The following is a 22,527-nucleotide window of genomic DNA, read 5'->3' as shown; positions in this document are numbered from 1 at the left end:
CTGCGGCACATTCTCAGCCCATGGCAAAGCGCCAACTGCGCGTTCCGCGCACGAAAGCGCTGCTGATGTTCTTGCGGGCCATGAGTTTAACGAAACTTTGTAAATATCTCTAAAGCGTATATGAGTGGCTGTGACTGTAAGTGCTGTTAAGTGTTAATCGCTTTATATATCATAATCATCAGCCAGCACCTGGAGTAGCCTGTCAGGCGAACAGCCAGGCTAACATCTCCAGCACATCATTAAAGCTTGAATCTCTATCTCTCTCTATCTATCTAGCATATGTAATATACGGTGTGCTGTTCGTACGCTATTTGCATACTAATCTGGTGTTGTTTGATTTGACGCTTGTATTTTGTATGCTGGTCATTTTCCCTTCTTTTAAAAGAAAATAATGCACCTTCCAATAGCACGTGAAAGACTCAGAGTGTTGTAAATAAATAAATAAATAAATAAATAAATAAATAAATAAATAAATGAATGAATGAATGAATGAATGAATGAATATATAAATAAATAACTCAATAAGTAAATAAATAAATTCATAAAGTTATGTGTTATTACGCTTTATATAATTTTGGGAGACAGGAGCAGGCCTTGGCGTATGTTTATGACAATATGAAAAAAAGTGGCGTTTTAGGAAACAGTGATAGCATGGTGATAACATATGGTGCCGCCATATGCTGCCGTGCTGACAATCTGCTGGAAATATACACGCTCTTTATGGTTGCCGCCCAAGAAATCCGTAGACGTTTCCGCCCATATTTGTAAGTAAATGCAGATTGGTTGTTTTAGTTTTTTTATCGTTCTTAAAAACTGCGTAGGCAAAAACGAGACCGACGTAAGAGGTTTGACAGTTGGTAAATCGAGCGTTGACTCAGAACTGATTTATTGAAACGAAACGTTTAAGAAATACGCAGGCTGGCGGCCCTACCTGCATAGGCCACCTGGTCGATCGCGAAAAGCGATAAACACCGTTATTTTTAATCAGTGGCGCGATACGTTCTTCGAAGTTACGCAAATTTGTGTCTATGAGTTATAACAGTGACTGGCTGACCAACATCAGGCAGTTCCCATATTCCCATACAAAAAAATCACAAAATGTGGGACTTTTAAAACGTCAAGAAGACTTTTTTTTGCACAAGTGAAAGGGTCAGTTTTAAGATATTCCTTGGTAGCGAGCTGACGAAGAACGCACGCACCTTTTCTACAGGCTTGACGACGAATGTGACGTCCTTGAGTACGTCGGGAAGTACACCAGGGCGATACGAAGCCGAGTAATTTTGCAACTGAATCATTCCGGCACTTGGCCAACCAGCCAGGGACTCCATTGGTGGCACTTTTCTCTCATTGGTCTTTCTCGGGACGTCACTCTGGGGAAAAATAGACACCGCCGACATTTGCTTGCAACATAATGGGATGAAGCGGCTAGTCCTTCCCGCCCACTTTGAATTATCTAATAGGAATTTGAGCTTGCGAAATATTACCTGTATCTAATATGCTAACTCAACGATGGACACTGCAATATTGCCGAAGATTTTTCATAAAAAACAACCGGCTACATATTGCACAAACGTGTACAGAGCATTAGATCCCTTAGAATGCTTAGACGGTTTAAAAGTGGAGGAAAAAGTCTATGTGCACTTTCACTTTCCGTACCCAGTTCTGAACTTCTCTTTGCGAATTCATACATTGACGGAGTATCACTCTAGAACCATACGTGCTACGACCTCACTGAGGCACGCCATTAGCCGCAGTTGTGTAACAGCCTGCCACAGTATCCTCCTTTAAAACGTCCGCGGTAAAGAAAGAAACTGCCGTAATAAACATGGAGTGGCTCATCATGCGTTGAAATCTTCAAAGCCTGGCTATATTCTTTAGCAAAGTGCTATAGCGCACATTAGATATGTAGCCGGGACTTGTCCTGCGTGTCCATGCCAACTTTTCCACAATGCCTATCAGTTGCCTTAAGCATTACTATTCAACGATTACTTCAGTGTGCTTAGAAGCTATATATACTTGATTACGTAGAAACATGGAAATAAGAAACATGGAATAAGAATGCGATTTTCTTTTGCGGTTATATAGTAAAAATTGGCATGTGTTCTCGCACGGTAATAATATTTTATTTCATTTCAGTTTATTTGGGCCCATTTACAAGCAGATGGAGGGGACCAAGGTAAAAGCTGCTTATTGGGAGCCTGAGTGGTCCCTGGTCCCCTTTACATATTGGCAGACTGGTGGCAAAGAACACTTTCAGAAATGAACAACAAACAACAATGGGTTACATCGATTAAAGGGAGTAATTAGATTTGTTTTACTGTGAATACACGGCGTTTCACTGTACCATAGTGATTTAAATCATAGTTTTTGCCATCAACGTTTTCGCTATCAGAGTTCTCGCTATCAACTTCTCATTGCTATTTAAATTTTTTGAAGCAAGTCTCTGAAAGCAGCGTAACGCATCGCCAAGGGCTTTGAATGCCTCGCGCTTAAACCACCTATATAATTACCTATTACACACTTTGCCGTTTTAGGGTACACATCGCCTGTGTGCTACCTTTGCCTTGTGTCCTCTTTTCTTGTGTGTGCGCTGCAGTTTAAAGATGAACAGTAATTTTAACATAAAGTATTTAGCTCAGACATGCACGTACACACTTGGCGTACCCATTCAAGTTGGCATACAGATTCCCGTTATTCCAATAAAACATCCACACAGCGTACATAATTATTAACGTTAACCGAATGCTAGAGACCATTTCGCTCAACGTTCAGAAACTGATGTGATAAATAAAATTGTTATTATACAAATCACTCATCCGCTCCAAGCTCGAATGTATTGTACAACGATGAGATAGATCTCGTGAAACCTCATCGCAGTTTTGACAAGATAGCTGGTTGCATAGAATTATGTTGGTGTGCAAATAGACATAAAAGCGAACACTAAAGCACATCCAGAGACAGCTCATGTGTTTTGTGTGTCTTCTTGTGCCTATTTACGCATAAATTTAGGTAAGCTATGCAGACACAGTTAATTTGTCTTTCCGTGTTTTTGCGAGGATCCTCGTAGTCCTTATCACACAAATTCAGGCTCGTTGACTGATCAAAGCGATAGAAATTAATTCGTTTTGCTTTATAACTATAACCGCAAGGCCAACCTAGTAAAAACAATCAGCCTAATTTTACCACCTAATTAAAATTGCATAGAGCTGCTACATTTACGCAGTTTTTATACATATATTACCACCCGCTTCAGTCTCTGAAGCTAATTTCTTCTGTCGATTGCAAGTCACAAGACCACACTTCAAAAGTTCGCATTCTACTGTACGGGACTAGCAATGTTTGCAATAATCCATTGATGCCCAGCCAATTATTCCAGTCACCTTTCTGTCCCATAGCAACCGTTCAAGATCAATGCAAATATTTTAGATGTTTAGGTGACATTGAGGAAATAGATGCCCATATTTTGTAGGTATAATAGTTAATAATACACTCCCCTTTATGACATACATTTGTTATTGTGGTCACATTTATTTAAAAGAATGGTGCATTTAAATGGTGGAAACTAAGAACGAATTAAACTTTTGAGTAACTGTTCATTGCTGGCTCAACACTTTTGGCGTTCACTTCAGCACCGTGTTACAGTAACAACGAAAAAAATATATTGGCTAATCAGTGTTTTTAAGAGGCAATCTTGCTGCTTACGTCTTTTCTACAGTCTTTGCAACGTTCATATTCAAATGAGTAGCCTAAGCAGACTGTGAAATAGGTTTTTCCTAATGTCTGTAAGCTTCAGCTTATAAATGTCTTATAGGGGACGCGAGGAGTACATATTTACGTAGAAAAACACAAGAATGAAATAAATAAATGCTCCTGACGAATATAAGCAACACACAAAAATACAACACAACCGATAACGATTGGTTCGACAGAGCTTTTGAAAAGGCTCGTCAGCGATGAATGCATAGGTGCGGCTTTGTTGCTATGCTCTACTGTAATTTTAGCAAAAAAAAAAAAAGGGAATGTGAGCCTGTGAGAGTATTAAGATGGGGGAGAGGGTGCAATGGTCGTAAATGAATAAGAATGAGAAGACTGTTATTGCTCTGTTTAAATATAACTAAAAATCTAGATTCTGTGCTTCTTTCCGTGCCTCAGTAGGCGAGAAACAGCTATAATGAGCGGCTTTCACTTTCGTCACAATACCAGTGCAAAGCCATTTAACATATACGAAACCTGAAGAATGGTCCTGAACTGCTTCAAAAGCTTGCACCGATACAGAACAATGCGGATACTATTCTGGAGATTGGTTTTCTGCGTATGGAGGAGGTAGTTTTCTCATCTGTATTTTTAGTGTCGCTGTAGCAAGGTTAACTTTTCTCTCCATGTAACACAGTATTGGACATAATTTTGATATTATGTTGTCCATATGTGTATTTTTCGAACAAGTATTTATTATGTACGAATGATGTGGTATCAATAGCATGGCATGTATTGTAAAACTTTATGGGTAAAAGAACAGGAAGGGCAGGAAACACGGGACTGATACACACATTGACGCATTCGAAGTGATGAGTGTCGTTATGAGCTTGTGCTTTGATTTACGTACCTCTGGAGGGAGCTCAGTGTACTCCACACAGCGTTCGAAGGAGACAATCATTTGAAGAACGTTGAACAGCATCACGCACAGTGACATCAGCGACAGAGGAACCTGTCCAGGTAGACAGCACAAGGCGCTGGTTACAACGAGAGATGAGTAAAATGATAATCGTATGTTTCGTATCTGAGTGATTCGCCGGCGTAGCACACCTGAAAGCAGTTATTAGGAGAGCCGTTAATCCTCGAGTAGGGTATTATTTAGCGGCTTCACATCTGGATTCATATAATATCATATATTATATGATAATATAGCCTTGCCGTATGGGCTAGCATCGGCACACCATGGAAGTCTGAAATCGGCCGAGGGCAATATGTTGTGTAGTCCTAGAATAAATAATTATATTGGCGGCTAAAGCGGATGCTATATTGATTTCTTCTATTATTCGTTGTGCTAAGCTCCATGCCACCTTTCCGTGGACTGCAGGCAGGAAGAGGACTCCTGCGCACATACTATCAAGCGCCATCGGCGACGTCCTATGATAACAGCGGACGCAGTTCTGGCGTCACGATATCTAAGGCCTAACATCAGGCACTTGATGTTCAAACGTCTAAACCTGATGTTTAAATGTTTTAGAAACATAATCTTCGGTTGTATTGTGCCAAACTAACAAAGACAATTAATTCTCTTTCGTTTTGATTACATGATTATGCAATCGTTAGACATCAAATAATTTTCAGAGAAATGCTCCCGAGGTCGGTCGGTCAACGCGTTTTTCATGTTGCGACGATCACTGAGCTGTTTCATTCTGGATGCAATACGATCACGTTTTACTCAAATGGAAATGTTCGCATCAAACATTTCATACCATTCCCCGTCACACTATACAATGACTGCGCTCTGCCTCGTAGTCATTTCCCGCTGTAGTCTTCTGTCAGCGTCGGTACGCTTCACCTTATTGATTTTTTATACTTCCTTTAGAGAGAAAGAGAGAGGGGAACCGAAAGTTTTCTTGTACAATTGAGGCAATATCGTCTATGTTAATCCTGCTTTTCAAGCGTTCTTTTGAGCACAGGCATGTAATCCATATTTATTTATTCTGAATTATTTACATAGTCTGAGGACCCGAGAGCATTACGGAGAAAAATTGTAAACGAAATATGTTAGGACGACAGAAATTGCTTGACCGTCTAATGCCCTAAGGCAATTCCTTATCCGGGAATATTCAAACTTGCCAAACTTTACTTCGGGCCATGGAGAGTGCAAAAGTACATTTGCACAAAAGACAATGAGACGCCATTTGTTTCAAAGCCTAATTATCATAATAACTATTTAGTGGTAAGTGGTTTTCTAAACTATCCACCACAGATAACTCTCTCCGGCATATTATAACGCTCCTATAGGATGTGCGTTAACCTTGTCGTGGTTAAAAGAAATTTTTGAGGTACGAAACTCAACGGAGCATCTTTCATATATATTTATTACGTTGTTCAATGCGGGGTTAAAGCTAAAAGATTTTAAACCAGCTTTACTTCTGCATCTATCTAATGATACTGCAGATGCAAGCGATGCGTTAAAGGCCAATTTCCAGCAGACCGAAGTGGCCCCCGAAGAGGTTCTTCTGAATTGAGTCAGGGTTGCGGGAAGCTTCACCGGATGCTTCACCGGATTGGCCCGAGCATCGCCTTCGCTCGACGCTGCGTCCATCTTATCGGCCGTGCAATGCTTACGCACCGAGCACGCAGAGCTGAGCGCCAGGCCTAGACTGCCTGGGTCAGGTCCACCGGGGCCAGCGAAGACGACGGTGGTTAGCAGGGTGCACATGACAACCACGAATCCAGCCACAGCCGTCACCGTGCGCACGAATGCGTAAGTGGCTCCGAAGCAATCGTAGCCCCGCATGACCTCGTCTGTCAGGCGGTAGAAGTGGCTCGCAAACCTGTCCGCCACGCCGTATGACCGGACGCTACTCAGTGCATCCACGGTTTCGGTCGCGTGCTGCAGTAAGCGGGACATGGCCAGGCTCTCGAAGTAGCGGCAGTGGTGCGATGCCCGCACGGCGGCAAACTGCGCGTACCCGTGCAAAGAAAGAAGAAACATATTACGCAAATTCAACGCACACGTTTTCATGAATGGCGAGCGAATTCATGAAGCGCGTAATTAAATGCTATGAACTTTGTGCGTCTTCTGCAACGAGTTTTGCAGCAGAGCCATTACGTGCTTCCTTGGCAAATTAGCAAGACGCAGAGGCAGACGCTCAAGGCTCGGACGAACGCACTTGCGGAGGCCCAAATCTCCTTCGTCCACAACTCGGGCACTTTTCACCATATGCCGGAGGGCGAGGTCGTCAAGTTAGATCGCATTTGGCGACTGCAGGGCAGATAGCGACAGCGAAACAGGCCTTCGCATCCCACCGCATTTGCGGTTAATTATTTTCATTTTTGTTATATCCTGATTATATTCGTAGTTGCTGACTATAGCTACGTGTACTAGAGGCATAATTTCAAACCATTCTCCTGTTCATACGACATCTGTAAGTGACCTAACCGGCCGTTGTTTTTTCTGGAAGTGGTTAAAAGATACCCAGATGCCAGGTACGTACGACCCGTGTGAAGCGAGCTAAAAAATCTTTGTCTCCAAAAACAAAGAAATTCTTGCTTTCTTTTACTCTTTCCTCTCACACACATTGCTGTCCTGTAGATTTATTTACTGGGCAGCACAGGAGTGTTTATTTTACGTATTAAATCTTAAAGCGAAGCTATTATGGCTCCAAGATAGTAATGGAGAATGCGACAGAATCGAAGCTGTAGTGCTGTGGAACTTGGATGACTCATTGCGCATTTAAAATGTAGCGTGTTGTACAGTTAGAGCGTGGATGCGTAGGGCGATGAAAAATTAGTCAGTTTCTACTGAAGGGCGAAGCTTACAATTTGATGTCAGGTTTTTGAGTTGCGTTGAAGCTGCTCAAACCATGTCTGAAGGGGCCTCAACAATGTCTTAAGAGGTAGCACCAAAAGTCTACAAAAGGCGAGCTCACCAGTCCGTAGCATACCAGCACGGCGACAAGAAGTGTGATGCCGACCACAACGGGCGCCTGCGTGCCAACAATGGCGATCTTGGCGAAGGTGAGGAGCGTGTTCTGAACACTCTGCTTGCCACTGAGGAAAGCGCGTGAGTCAGCGTAATCAATGTCGGCAGAGAAGCGGTTCAGGATGCGGCCCCGGGGCGACTCGTCGAAGAAGGTAACTGGGCTCTGCAGCACGTGACCCAGCATGTCGTTGTGCAGTGACCGAGAAAGACGCTGCGCAGACAGGGCTAACAGCATACTTCCAGCGACACGGAAGGCCACTGCAAGCGGAGAACGCAGTTTTTATGAGTCAGCTTAGCAAAAAAAAAAAAAAAGCAGTAGGAGGGCTTAGATGGGTCTCACGCAACATTGTGACACCAGAGATAACTCTGACTAATTATCCCCATCCGAGAACGATTACGCGTGAAACGGCGTAATAGCAGCAAACAAATGTACTAAGCAGAGTAGCGTCTTAAACTTTTCTATCTCATTTTTGTAGTGGTATTTGTGGGGTCTTGGTCACCTTGCGTCGATGCCATTAAATGATGCGGCCGCAACCCCATGCACTTTCCAAGTGGCAAGGTTCAATCAGCCAAACCATAACAGTGAGAGAAAGCAAGGAGAACTAGACAAACGTGCATTTTACTATTCTACACTGGGGTAAACAGGCAGGTAATTAGATAGGAATAATTGAACCAGCAGTTTGATTTGTACATAAGCCCGATCTATTAGAGCATTTATATAAACCGAACCTCAGCGTGATGACGTGAACCGAAATGCCTTTGTCAAGCTTGATATGCTGCCTGAGGGATCCTTTCGGGAAGTACAAAACTTATTAGCTTAGAAATAGAGAGACCATGCTTGACACCCGCAGGGCTCGACAAGCGTGTCTCACAACTCGGTTACCCAATAGCATGTGCCCTCGGGGAATGAAGTCCGACAACGAAAACGGGCGATATAGCCAAAAAACTGTGGCTCCAATCCACGCTGTGAAGGTGGTTGGACAGCGAAGCTGTAAACGACACCCACAACCATTACCCATTGTGACGTCACTTGAATTCACACATGTGGCTCTACAATGAGTGAAACCAGAGACAAGTGAAATTTACTTAACCACAGTCTTTAGTACTTCACAATGACATCACATTCACGCTGTTCTTCTGGCGTCTTTACTTTCCGTGGTCTACCCATGGTAGCCCGGAATGAACTGAATGAGTTGCTAGACCGTGGTGACGTCACTACGTGATTTCTATGTTGTTGGGTACCTTTCCACTCAAAGTAGCTTACACAACCGTAATCCTTACCGGGAAACACACATGGCAGAAGGAACGTTGTAAACGACACCCGCAACGATTACCCATTGTGACGTCACTTGAATTCACACTCGTGGCTCTACAAAGAGTGAAACCAGACACACTGTTTTCACGAGGGTTTTGAAGGACGTCAACTTCTTTTGAAGCAGTTGCAAACCTAATCTTTACCGGAACGCGTCAGAGGGTGTTCCCATTGTTGACACGTGCCTTATAATGCATCATGTGGTTTTGATGCTTGTTTTGTTGTGGTTTTTCTTTTGGAAACGAGTGCTGAGTTGTATGCTGTATGCCTGATTTCAAAGGAGATATGATGTTTGTATTCTATTTTTAGCCTGGCGTTTTTTGCTTACGCCTACACAATAATTTCTTTGGCTTGTAGAGGTATACAGCTTTGCTATAAATGTGTTGCAGAAACCGCCGAAAAGGCTATTGCATACCGCAGGAATTGAATTGACGCACTAACAGCAGTTTCGAAGTGCACATACTGCTGACATTGACAATGGTATATGATGTTGACGGTACAATTATTATTGACATGTCGATGACGTCTGGAAGAATTTGAAAGGACAGTCGAGATGATGACGGCACTACAATGGCGGCAGCATGACCAAAACTGCATGATGACAACGGAATCAAGGTTACAATGGTGACAGAAGGATAACAATATGACGACAGCATGACAACAGTATCATAACAGTGGTGCACGTGCGCTTTTTTTGCTTATCTACTACCAATATTCTAGCGATATTCGACTTACTAGCGATTTTCGATTTACTAGCGATTTCGATCGATATTCAATATTCGATGTACTTCAAAGTCGATATTCGATCTACTAGCGATTTACTACCGATATTCTACTACCTATACTACCGATAGTCTAGCCAATATTCTAGTTGACATTAGGCGGAAAAAGTGGAGCTGGGCAGGCCATGTAATGCGTAGGATGGATAACCGGTGCACCATTAGAGTTACAGAATGGATACCAAGAGAATGGAAGTGCAGTCGAGGACGGCAAAAAGCTAGGTGGAGTGATGAAATTCGGAAATTCGCAGGAGCAAGTTGGAATCAGCTAGCACAAGACAGGGGTAATTGGAGATCGCAGGGAGAGGCCTTCGTCCTGCTGTGCACATAAATATAGGCTGATGATGATGGCCAGGTACTCGACGATTCACTTAATTGTCATGTAGATCTCACGCACTCTGGGAGTCAGTCTAACCGAAGTTGTGGTGAGCTGGCAATATGAAACGGCATATCTCCGCAAGAGACGCACTACGGACTTCAATGAAGAATGCGCCCCGTAACCATGAGCCCAGGTGACCGAAAAGCATGACTCAGTGCCACCATGGACTGCAACATCTAAACCTTCTGATGCCACAAAGCTCTCATGCGACAGCAATCACAGCTGAAAGAGTTAGAGTTTGGCGATGACAGAGCCGCGTGAGAGCATGGGCCTTCAGCTTATACAGTCCGAATACGAAAACAGGCGAAAAATCTTATCGTTAACAGTGCGAGAAATAACAAAGACTGCAGAAGCTCCACGGAAGTATACGTAAGCATCACCCCCAATTTCAATTGGCCCACCCCCATTTCAGTTGGCACACTCCCAAATTTCAAGTTGGTGCAACCTAAATTTCAGTTGGCCCATGCCCATATTTCATGTTGGCCCAGCCCCAAGTCAAAGTTGGCTGACCCTTAAATTTGAAGTTGGTGTATCCCCAAATTTAGGTTGCCCACCCCTAAATTTGCATTGATCTATTCCCAAATTTAGGTTGGCCCCCACATTTCAAGTTAGCCCACCCCATCCATAAATTTCAAGTTCGCCCACACCCAAATTTAGGTTGGCCCACCTCCAAATTTCTAGTTGACCCACTGCTAATTTTATATTGACCCACATGCAAATTTCGAGATGGCCCAACCCAAATTTCAAGTTGGCCCAAATTCAAATTTCAAGTTGTCCCAATCTAAATTTCAAGTCAAGCTATGTCCAAATTTCGATAGCCAATTCCAAATTTTCGTGGGCACACCCTAAATTTTAGGTTCACCACCCCAAGTTAGCACAACCCAAACTAAAATTTTCCCACATCCAAGTTTAAGTTGGCCCTCCCCAAATTTTAAGTTGGACCACCCACAAATTTCTAGCTGGCCCATCTTCAAATTTAAGTTGCCCCAACCCCAAATTTAGGTTGGCGTTTCATATATTGCAAGTTGGCCCACCCCCAAATTAAACTTTGTCCACCCCTAAATTTTAAGATAGCCCACCCCAAAATCTAAGTTCTGACTTACAAATTTTCAAGTTGGCGCACGTCCAAGGTAAGTTTGCCCATCTCCAAATGTAAGTTGGCATGTCGAAGTTGGTACACACCTATCCCCAAATTTCCAGTTGGTCCACCCCCAAATTTCAAGCTGGCACATCCCACAGTTAAGTTGTCCCATCGCAACACTTAGATTGGCCAATACTAAATGTTAAGTTGGTCCACCCCCATTTAAGTTGCCCAATATAAATTTAAGTCAGTCCATGTCCAAATTTCAAGTCAGCCTACTACCAAATATTAGTTTGTGCACCCCACCCCCGGATTTTAAGTTGGCCCAACCCTAAACTTAAGTTTGGCCGCTTGCAAATTTCAAGTCCAACCTCCAAATTTTAGTTGGCCCACCCTTAATATTAGGTTGGCCCACCTCCAATGTAAGTTGGTATGTTCAAATTTCAAGTTGGCACACCGTAGAATTTAAGTTGACCCATGTGCTAATTTCATGTTGGCCTACCCCAAATTTTAGTTGGCACATTACCGCCCCTATAGTTAGGTTGACACACCCCCAAATTTTGTTGGCCTACCCTTAAATTTGAATTGGCCCACATACCAATTTGAGGTTGCCCTACACCCAAATTTAAGTTGGTACACCCCCAAAATGCAGGTTGGTGCACCCCCAAAGTTTAAGCTAGCCTATTTGTAAATTTCAAGTTTGGCACCCCTTAATTTATAGTTAGCCTATCACTAAATTTAAGTTACCCAATGGCCTAATTTCAAGTTGGCCCACCCGCAAATTGAAGTTGGCCTACACCCAACTTTCAAGTTGCCCCATGTGAAAATTTAGGTTGGTCTACCCACAAATTTCTAGTTGGTCCACCTCGAATTTAGGTTGCCCATGTCCAAATTTCAAATTGACCCACCCTCAAATAGGAGTTGGCCCACACTCAAAATTTCTAGTTGATACACCTCTAATTGCCTATCTTTATCTTTATTCAGCCTATCTTTAAATTTAGGATCGCCCACCCCAAGATTCTGGTTGGTCCACCGCCAATTTCGGTTCAACCACTCCGAAATTGAAGTTGGCAAACCCCTAGATTTCAAGTTGGTCTATCCCCAAATTGAGGTTGGCACACCCAGAAATTTAGAATGCATATGTAATGGGTAACTCGTTGGGTCATAGTTTTATTGTATTTCGTCTCTACAGACTACCAGATGTCACTCGGGAATATCTCAGTTAGGAAATTTGCAGGCGCAAGCTGGAATCAGCTAGCGCAAGACAGGGGTAATTAGAGATCACAGGGAGAGGCCTTCGTCCTGCAGTGGGCATAATTACGGGCTGATGAGGATGATGATTAATTTGTGACCTGGCGCACTATAACGTAAAATGATTCCAAACTGTTTTGATTTCAATTTCTGCAATCAGCCACCCGGATTGGCGAAAACGTTTTTGGGCCACTCCCAACTTCACCTGTCTGTCACGCGACGTCACGAAAACCGCAATAACTCCCCATCTGATATAACATGTACACACTGATTATGCATGATTAAACCGCAGAAAAGAAGTATAATCATTCCTGATTCGACGCCTTTTCACCATTAGCCCTCTGCTATTGGTCCAATATTTCTGGCTACGCCCACTTCACCTGCCTATCACGCGACCTCAGAAAACCGCGAAAACTCACCACGTCAAAGTGATGTGTACGCGAAGAAAATTCATTAATAAGGAACGGCATACCACTATTAGGGCACGAAGACAAAAAATTAGATTACAATTTCTTTCCCAAGGTGTGAATACCAACTAGCTCTAGATTTATGACCGTATTTATTACCCTTAACTAGCACGCCCACCCGACACCACCAACAAAATATGCTGACGCCATATTTTAGTTTTCTTATTTCCCAAGGACCATTCATGAATGGAATCGCCTTACTGAAGCAAGTGATCAGACTGTGAATTAACATTTTTGAGCCTGAATCGTTGTTCTTTTGTTGCTTTTTTTGCTACTCTGTATTTGTGTTGTCCACCTTGCTTGGACCTTGAGTCTGCAGTATTAAATAAATAAATAAAATTTCAAGTTGGCCCACCCTAAATTTTAAGTTAGCGCACTTGCAAATTTCATATTGGCCTACCTCAAATTTAGAGTGGCCCATGTTTAAATGTCACGTTGGCGCACCCCATATTTTTGGGTTGACTCACCACAAATTTAAGTGTCCCAATCCCAATTTGAAGTTGGCCCAGCCCCAAATTTCAAGCTGGCCTACCCTCAATTTTAAGTTGGCCCAACCACAAATTACAGTTTGTGTACCCTACCATGTTGGTGAAGTTGGTCTCCTCGCAAATTTCAAGCAGGCCCACCCCAAATTTCAAGTTCACCCATCCCCGAATTTTAGTTGGCCCGCCTACAAATTTCAAGGTGGTCTCAACCCTAAATTATAATTGACCCACCCCTACAAATTGGATGTGGCTTAGCTCAGTTATGCCTGGGTGTGCGTAGCTAGTGGTATGGTTAATGTTATTGTTTAGCTTGGTGTTTCATTGCGTCATTGATCCGTGGCCCTGGCACGAGATGCTGAACTAGACAATGAACCATCCTCATCTGAATGCACTCGCCTGGCCGCTTCGTACTTACGACGCTTCTCGAGGCGTGCGGCTCGTTCTTCCTCCGTCTCATCGGCTCGCTGCCTCCTCTTGGTTTCGTTCCGACTACGACGCCTGGCTTCTTTCAGTCTCTCCGACTCACTTTCCATATCTGCCGACGAATCCCACCGAGCGGCCCCTTCTACATATACGACGCAACGCCGGCTCCTCCGGCGATGTAATGCCGGCAACGCCGCCGGCAAACACCGCGGCGGTTGCCTGGCAATGGCTTAGCTCGCGGTTCGGCCACTGACCACAGTGAAACGGCGAGAATACGGCCAATGCAGCTCTCGCTACAATATCAGCTTCCCCATGTATTTTCTATGGAGCCCTATACATCCCTATGAGTATTCTCTCTGAGCAATTTCTGTTTGGGTTAAATTGCTCCTTACCGCTTGCAAAGCTACCAATCATGTACATTTACATTATTATAATGATTAAAATATGAAATTCGCTAATTACGCAATTTTGTGCAGATACAAAGCCTTACAGTGTTTGCCCGCATTTTCGCGTGACGGAGCTGGGGTACTCGCCAATGAATGCTTAAACATTAATAAACAGGTGCGAAAGTTGTACTTAAGATAGTTTGTTAAAATATGCATACCGTCTACCAAGCACAGTGCCACGAGAATTGGCACCCAGGGGAGCTGCGCAGAGGGAAGGGCGGTAGTACCGCCATCTGCCGCTGCATCCGTACCCCACTTGATCCACAGCTGCTGTGTAGCAAAGGCACAGGCAGCTGCTACGAACATGAGGACTCCCGTGACTGCAGGCCATTCTGTGAGGCGGAGGAGGCTACACAGCAACCACCATCCTGTCTGGCCAAAGAAACAAAGCGTGATTTAGTATGCTGGATAGGTGCAATCGCTCATCCAGGCGAACGTGGACAACGGGATGCTGCTAACCGAATTCCCCGGGCTCTTAAGTTCGGAATAGTAGGAAATCCCATAGGCACTATTGTTATTCAGGTAATGTTAGTACTGCTATGTACCATAGCCAAGTTTCTATGGTGCACTGCTATGCACTATACCTACGCCCCCTCGGTAGCAAATTGATCCCTTCTCTTATACTCCTAATAAGTCCTGATAATTTCTGTGGGCCAGCAGCAACTGAGAGTTGCCGACATGTGCTACGTTCAACGAGGTCTGCACAGATCCCATATATACTCATCGACTTGCCTAATGATTACTGAAGTAAGCAATACCGCTATCTTGTGGTGTGTAATACGAATGTAGGGCAGCATGGTTATTGTAGGAACCTGCGTCCGTAGGACCATTAGCGTTTCTCTATTTCTCAGTTACATGTTCTAATATGGGCACATGTCGCGTGTGCAGGCGCACTAACTGACATAGTTAATAAATCGCGACCAATAAAGAAGAAAAGTAATTGAAACCTTTCTCATTACCATATTAGAAAACAGACATCAGCAAGACATGAGTAGCTCTTTCCCCAAAACGAGTGAAATACTTACACTTATTGGGTGCATTGTTTGAGTGTGGTTTGGCATTATTAGTGTATAAACATGCCATGATGCCGTTGTCGCTGTTTGTATAATTTCTCATTTTCTTCTTTTCATTTAATTTTTCCAGTATCAGCACCATGCTGATTTCTATGGTATATAGCACCATCGAAAAACTCGCCTTTTTTCTTGTTCATGCATACGCACACTGAGAACATACGCTTACGCGATCCCAACAGTCGCCATCGGACACTAAAAACATACGCAATCGGCACACACATTGCGTGAATTTCTGCAAAACTGGTGGGACTTTTCATTAAGCACTCCACAATATCTGCTCAGCATGAGCGCATCTGAGCTCAAACTCCTCAATACACGTTGTCGACTGTTTAAGACCAGCCCGAACATTTATGAACACTTAAACGAGAATGAGCTGTCAGCAAGACAGATTCTTCGAAACATTTGTTGATTTGTTGCCTTTCTTACCGTGCAGTTGCAGAAAATGAATTCTCACCTTGCTTGACTGTCCCAACTCTTCCCCAGTTATCCTTCCAACTACGTCGTTTTCTTCCATTTTCTCAGCGTATGTTCTGAAAGATTTGAGAATACCTTTGTCCCGAAATTGCACTCTGAGTAGCACCAATCATTACGCAAAGATTACAAGGGCATAGTCGTGAAAAATGTCATCATTAGAAGAGTTAGCAGGATTTTCATTCATCACTTTGCTATGTTCCCGTACCTATCTTTTACAAATCCATCTGATCGAAGCAGAGTTGAGTTTTCCGCATGCATATGATGACAAATTGCAGTATTTAAAAGGGTAGGAAATGTGGTGCCAAGTTATTATAAATCAACCAAGGTACATGTACTTTTGTGTATTTCCCAGTTAAAGTAACTTAAGCTGAGTCACAAATCTGCGCTTACTCATTTTTTGTGAGGAGGCGTGTCGTTCGACCTTGAAGAGCTTCACGGAAGTTTTGCGGTGACTTTGGGTCGTTTATCAAATCTTCGAATTTGTCGTACACCTTAATTCGCTTTTTGTCCACTAAAATGAGCTTGTCCATGTAATGCAAGTACTTTGCTTGATTGCACACCATAATGCGTGTCTGAAGAAAAGGTGCGGAAAGAACGACATTGTTACATTAAAATGCACAGTAGAAACAAAATTGCGTCGTGCACGCAGGAAAAATGCTTAGTGCTTAATTTCTATCCCCCGTTTTAATAGACGAGTCACATTAAATATTCTATGAGAGAAGGAAACACGTGCGTCAGAGGCAGAGCATGTGAATGGTGCTGCATAGGGAGCAAGGTGCGTGCTCTGACGGCCACGTGATAACTTAGTTCCCATTTCAGTATATGTTCCATATGAAGCTTATATAGTAGCTTCAGTGCCGCAGGGACGAATGGCCATGGCGCGGGGCCACACCAACCCTGTATCATATTACGTGGGAGTGCACGCTACACAACATAGAGCACTACGACACGAACACCACGAGGGAACAATGAGAGGGCGCGGCTGTCCAGCTCTGCCCTCAACGACCAGCTCAAGCTGACCCAGAGAGCGGAGAAGATGGCAGGAGCCAGCGGAGCCCTGGACTAGAAACCCCGACCATTATCGATGCCCCCTCGGGGGCAACACAAAGCTCTGATTATTCTTCCAATACAGTTTATCTACCATATCCTATCTGCGTCGAATAGGTACAATTGGTAGTCAAGCTGTACGATTTATAGCAGGATAAGTAGCTTGGGTGGAAATGTTACGTGTGCTAATGATACAGATCAAAACAGGTTTACACTCACTTTTGTATAAGACAACATTGATGTCTCTAACCGCGAATTCTTTTAAGCATCTGTGCTCAAGAGAAAGACATAACTTTTTCGGTTTCAACCGCTTTTGACACACAGCACAGAAATCTGAGACATTGGCCGCAAACTCCGCAAGCTTGGTCACTAAACAAGCTTGTGATGAAATCGTCCATAAACTAAAATGCAGGCCAATGTGTCTACCAAGGTTATCAGTCATGCTTAAACCAACATTTGTATGCATACCACACACACACACGCCCAGACACACACACCAATTTCATTACCATCGCCAAAGCTTTACCAAGACATGCTCCTGCTCCTCAAATTGCTATATATATATATATATATATATATATATATATATATATATATATAGGACGCGTCTCTGATAGGACGCGTCTCTCTGAGCGGAGCATCTCTGCGCCGCGGTTATGTGAACGTTCCTCCCGGCGTCCACGAACCCTGCTGCAAAGCGAACGTCCCTGCTTGTAGGGATCGCTCACGCTGCCTTGACGAGCTGGAAACAGGTCTCCCTGCCCGCTGGTCGTTTCGCTGCGAGCGCTGCTGCTGCCTCGTTCCGAACGTTCCGCTGCTCGCCGGTGTTGATCGTACCCCCACAGAACGTCCCGCCCTGTCGCCGTCGCCGAGACTTTTGTTTCGATAGATGTCTGAAGACCGTCTTAACGCTGTGCTCACTCGGCTCGCGGGACTTCGAGTTGCTCGCGATCACCTCAGCAGTGTGACGACCATGTCAGTCCCGGAGTTGGCTGCGCTGGTGGACCGCCTGGAGCACGTGGCCTTCCGGCTGGAGCGCTGTGAGGGTCAGGCCTTTGGAGGGGGCGGGGGCTCTCCCGCAGCGCGCCTTCTGCAGCGTGGCACCTCAGTGGAGCAGGTGTCAGCCTCGGAGCAGGGCTTCTACAGCCTCGGAGAGGAATGAACGACTACGGTCACTCAGTAGCTCGCGAGGCGCACCATGTCGAAGAACAAGGTTGCGAAGGATGAACGAGCCGACTTCACGTGCTGTGGCCGCCGGAAGCGCTGAAGTTTCGGCGTAGCGCGTGAGGTGGTCCACGGCGACGATAACCCAGCGTTTGCCATCTGGGGTGTACGGTAGAGGGCCGTACAAGTCAATGCCGATACGGTCGAAAGGCCGGGAGGGACAAGGCAATGGTTGAAGCGGCCCTGTTATATGGTTAGGTGGGCTCTTGCGGCGTTGACACTTGGAGCACGAGCGGACGTACTGCCGAACGAAACGGTACATTCCGCGCCAGTAGTATCGAAGCCGTAGGCGTGCATACGTCTTTAGGACACCGGCATGGGTGCATTGAGGATCCGCATGAAAAGAGGCACAGATGTCAGAACGTAGATGGCGAGGAATCACTAGCAACCATTTACGGCCATAAGAGAGGTAGTTGCGGCGGTACAGGAGCCCTTCGCGGATGGCAAAGTGGCGAGAAGTGCGCCGAAGCGAGCGGTCGGTGGTGCGGGGTGATGGCTGAGATAAATACTCTAGAAGAGATGCTATCCAAGGATCCCGGCGTTGCTCGGATGGCATGTCGGCCAATGTAAGAGAGGAAGAATCATAGCTTGAGACAGACGCAGCACCAGACTCATCAGGCAGTGGTGAGCGCGAAAGAGCGTCGGCATCCGAATGCTTACGGCCTGACCGGTAGACAACACGGATGTCAAAGTCCTTGAGACGAAGCGCCCAACGAGCTAGGCGACTAGATGGGTCTTTTAATGACGACAGCCAGCACAGGGCATGGTGATCCGTCACCACATCAAATGGACGGCCATATACGTAAGGTCTAAATTTGGTGATTGCCCAAACGATAGCAAGGCATTCTTTTTCCGTGACCGAATAGTTCATTTCCGCTTTGGTGAGAGTGCGGCTGGCGTAAGAGACGACGTACTCTTCGAAGCCAGACTTACGCTGGGCTAGAATAGCGCCCAGGCCGACTCCACTAGCGTCTGTGTGGATTTCTGTTGGAGCGTCTGGGTCAAAGTGGCGTAGAATAGGTGGGGATATCAAATAATGGTGTAAGGTGGCAGACGCGTCTTCGCAAGCTGTAGACCATGCCGAGATGCCTTGGCTGTTGGCAAGCAGCTGCGTTAAGGGGGCGATTATGGACGCAAAATTACGCACGAATCGGCGAAAGTACGAACACAGGCCTATAAAGCTACGGAGCTCCTTCAGCGTAGACGGCCTGGGGAACTCGGCGACGGCGCGAAGCTTTGCAGTGTCGGGAAGGACACCGTCCTTGCTGACAACATGACCTAAGATGGTAAGCTGGCGGGCGGCAAAGTGGCACTTCTTCAGGTTAAGCTGCAGTCCAGCGTCGGAAAGGCAAGTCAGGGCGCTTGCGAGACGCTTTAGATGGGAGTCAAAGTTCTTGGAAAAGACTACGACGTCGTCCAGGTAGCACACACACGTGTGCCATTTGAGGCCTCTAAGAATGTTATCCATGAGGCGTTCGAAGGTGGCAGGCGCATTACAAAGGCCGAATGGCATCACGTTAAACTCGTATAACCCGTCTGGGGTTACAAACGCTGTCTTCGGACGGTCAGTGTCATTCATAGGGACCTGCCAATACCCAGATCGAAGGTCCAAAGAGGAAAAGAACTCTGCTTCTTGCAAGCAGTCGCGAGCGTCGTCGATTCGGGGCAGCGGATAAACATCGTTTCGTGTTATCTTGTTAAGGCGCCTATAATCAACGCAAAATCGAATGCTACCATCCTTTTTCTTTACCAGCACAACTGGGGAGGCCCAAGGGCTGTGCGAGGGTTGTATTACGCCACGATGAAGCATGTCGTTGACCTGTTCATCAATGACACGACGTTTAGCGTGAGAAACTCGGTATGGACGCTGGCGTAGGGGTGCATGAGTGCCGGTGTCAATGTGGTGAACGATGGAGGATGTGCGGCCCAAGGAAGATTGCTCATGATCGAACGACAGCCGAAAGCGATCGAGCAGTTCCAAGAGTTGGGTACGCTGGGCAGGTGGAAGTTCGGAATCAATTGACGGGAGGAAGGCTTCTAAGGAGGACGAATCGGCGGTGGTAACAGGAGTAATGCTGTCGACGTGAAGACTCATCGCGTCGTCACGCAGTTGAGTGGAGTAGGCGGAATCAACATCGTCAAGCCGACCTATACATTCACCACGGAATAAGGCGGCTGGGGAAGAGGACCGATTCGTGACATAAATGGCGCTGCAAGAGTTTTCGATTGTGAGAACTGCAAAAAGGAAGGAGGAAGTCTTTGCGAGAGGTGAAGGCTTCGGAGGGCGCAAACAGGGCGGTGGAAGAGGAAGCAAAGGCGCAAGAAAGTGGCACAAGAACACAAGACAAAGGAGGTATATCAGTGTCCGCGACGACGACCACTTGAGAAGGCGGCTTGTCAGATGCGGCGTCAGACGTCGGCGACAACTCAAGTTCGGCACGCGCACAGTCAACAACGGCATGGTTAGCAGCAAGAAAGTCCCAACCCAAAATAACGTCGTGTGAACACGGTGAAAAAACGACGAATTCGACTACATAAAAAACGTCCTGAATGACAAGGCGAGCTGTGCATGCCACTGAAGGGTGAATGTGGTGCGCGGTTGCGGTACGCAGGGAGACGTCGGAAAGCGGAATCGTAATTTTTTTGAGCTTGCGGCACAGTTCTCCACTAAGAATAGACACAGCGGCTCCAGTATCGACAAGTGCTTGCACAGAAACACCTTCGATATTCACGGTTATTTCATTCGCAGGTAGAAATCGAGGCCTTGAAGTTGTCGACACGAACGCAGTTCTTGCCTCCGGAACTGCGAGGGCTAGTTTTCCGCTTGGACTGGTGGGGGGCGACGAACCATTGGGGAAAGTGAACGGCGACGTGGTGAGGGCGACCGACGTGGGCCGTAGTCACGTCGATTCGGTGAGCAGCTGTTCATCGTTGAGTGGGAGGAGATCGGGTGTGGTGGCTCAGAAGAAAAGTAGCCTTGATTTACTTCGCCCGCACTAGTACGGATGTCACGACGACGACAGAAACGTGCGACATGGCTAGGTAGACAACAGAAGTAGCAAATAGGCCTGTTGTCCTGGGTGCGCCAAGGATTAGTGGACGGCGGTGCGGGACGGCGAAAAGGAGGCGGGTTCTGGTGGACAGGCGCACGCACAGCGTAGAAGGTATTTGCTGGTCGAACAGGATCCGTGCTGAGTGGCATTGCTGGTGACTGGCGGCTTGCGACCTCAGCATAGGTGAGTGGAGCGGAAACAGGCGGATGCTGGTAGGTGGTTGGGAGAGCCTCAGAAATTTGCTCCTCTATGGCCTGTCGTAGCGTCGGAGCAAGCGCCTGCGCAGAGTGCGGGACGCAGGAAACAAGCGACAATTGTCGCGCCACTTCTTCTCGGACAAAGTGCTGTATCTGCCGCATGAGCATTGTGGTGTCAGCAGAAACGGAGCCTACAGTTAACGCTGACATGTTGGCTGTGTCAGAGCTCGGGAGGCGTGTAGCAATGCGCTGTTTCCGCAACTCGTCGTAGCTCTGACAGTACTGGACCACCTCCGTGACAGTTTGGGGATTTTTGGCAATGAACATGTGGAAGGCGTCGTCCTCGATCCCCTTCATGATGTGTCTGATTTGATCGGCTTCAGTCATCGCAGGGTTGATGCGACGGCAGAGGTCCACAATATCCTCAATGTAGGACGTGAAGTTATCGCCGGATTGTTGGGCGTGACCGCGTAAGCGCTGTTCTGCGCGGAGCTTGCGAACAGCGGGTCGGCCGAAGACTTCCGCGTAGCTCGCTTTAAAGGCGGACCAGTTGGCAATATCAGCTTCGTGGTTGTGGAACCACAGCTGTGCTACGCCCGCCAGGTAGAAGTTGACGTAGCTGAGCTTGTCGCCGTCATTCCATTTATTGTGGGCGCTTACCCGCTCATATGAAGTGAGCCAGTCCTCGACGTCGTGCTCGTCGGTGCCGTTGAAAATGACAGGGTCTCGCTGTCGTGGTACGCCGGAGCAGGCGACCACCGGTGGTGCGGGAGCACCCTGCTGTGGCGCGTCGTCAGTCATTGCCGAGGCGGGGGGTAGAGTCCGGGTACGGAGTTCCAGGATGAAGAGGGAACCAACACCTCCACCAATTGATAGGACGCGTTCAAGGTTAGATGCGCTTGGCATTTTTATGAGTGCCAGAAACAGGCAACGGCCAAGCGGAGCGAGTGCGAGCCGCAACAACAAGAAACGTCTTCGTCTTCGTCCTCTGCTGGCGCCGGTATTTGTCACTACAATATATATATATATATATATATATATATATATATATATATACGCGAAATGAGTGGAAGCATGACCAATGGTCGAGATCGCCGAAGGGAGTGTCAAAACGACCTGATGTTCCGCTTCCTCGTGACCATTTTCCGCTTCGTG

At 46.0% G+C, this 22,527-nt stretch overlaps 1 protein-coding gene across 1 annotated transcript in view; it reads right to left on the bottom strand.

The window, feature by feature from the left end:
* LOC119449065 (ATP-binding cassette sub-family C member 2) overlaps positions 1 to 16,685 on the bottom strand; it is a 40,944-nt gene extending 24,259 nt beyond the window's left edge. Inside the window, exons 1-7 of the mRNA XM_037712257.2 lie at positions 16,242 to 16,685; positions 15,832 to 15,907; positions 14,463 to 14,676; positions 7,629 to 7,939; positions 6,326 to 6,658; positions 4,604 to 4,705; positions 1,200 to 1,370 (exon numbers count right to left, since the gene is read on the bottom strand). Of these exons, the coding sequence (XP_037568185.1) occupies positions 1,200 to 1,370; positions 4,604 to 4,705; positions 6,326 to 6,658; positions 7,629 to 7,939; positions 14,463 to 14,676; positions 15,832 to 15,907; positions 16,242 to 16,414 (1,380 nt within the window). The 5' untranslated portion in view covers positions 16,415 to 16,685. The remainder of the gene's footprint in view (positions 1 to 1,199; positions 1,371 to 4,603; positions 4,706 to 6,325; positions 6,659 to 7,628; positions 7,940 to 14,462; positions 14,677 to 15,831; positions 15,908 to 16,241) is intronic.
* Between the last annotated feature and the right edge of the window lie 5,842 nt (positions 16,686 to 22,527).

This window comes from Dermacentor silvarum, chromosome 4 (assembly GCF_013339745.2).
Source record: "Dermacentor silvarum isolate Dsil-2018 chromosome 4, BIME_Dsil_1.4, whole genome shotgun sequence".
Taxonomy (NCBI): Eukaryota; Metazoa; Arthropoda; class Arachnida; order Ixodida; family Ixodidae; genus Dermacentor; species Dermacentor silvarum.
The sequence above is the reverse complement of the archived record's forward strand: the minus strand, read 5'-3'. Positions and strand labels throughout refer to the sequence as shown.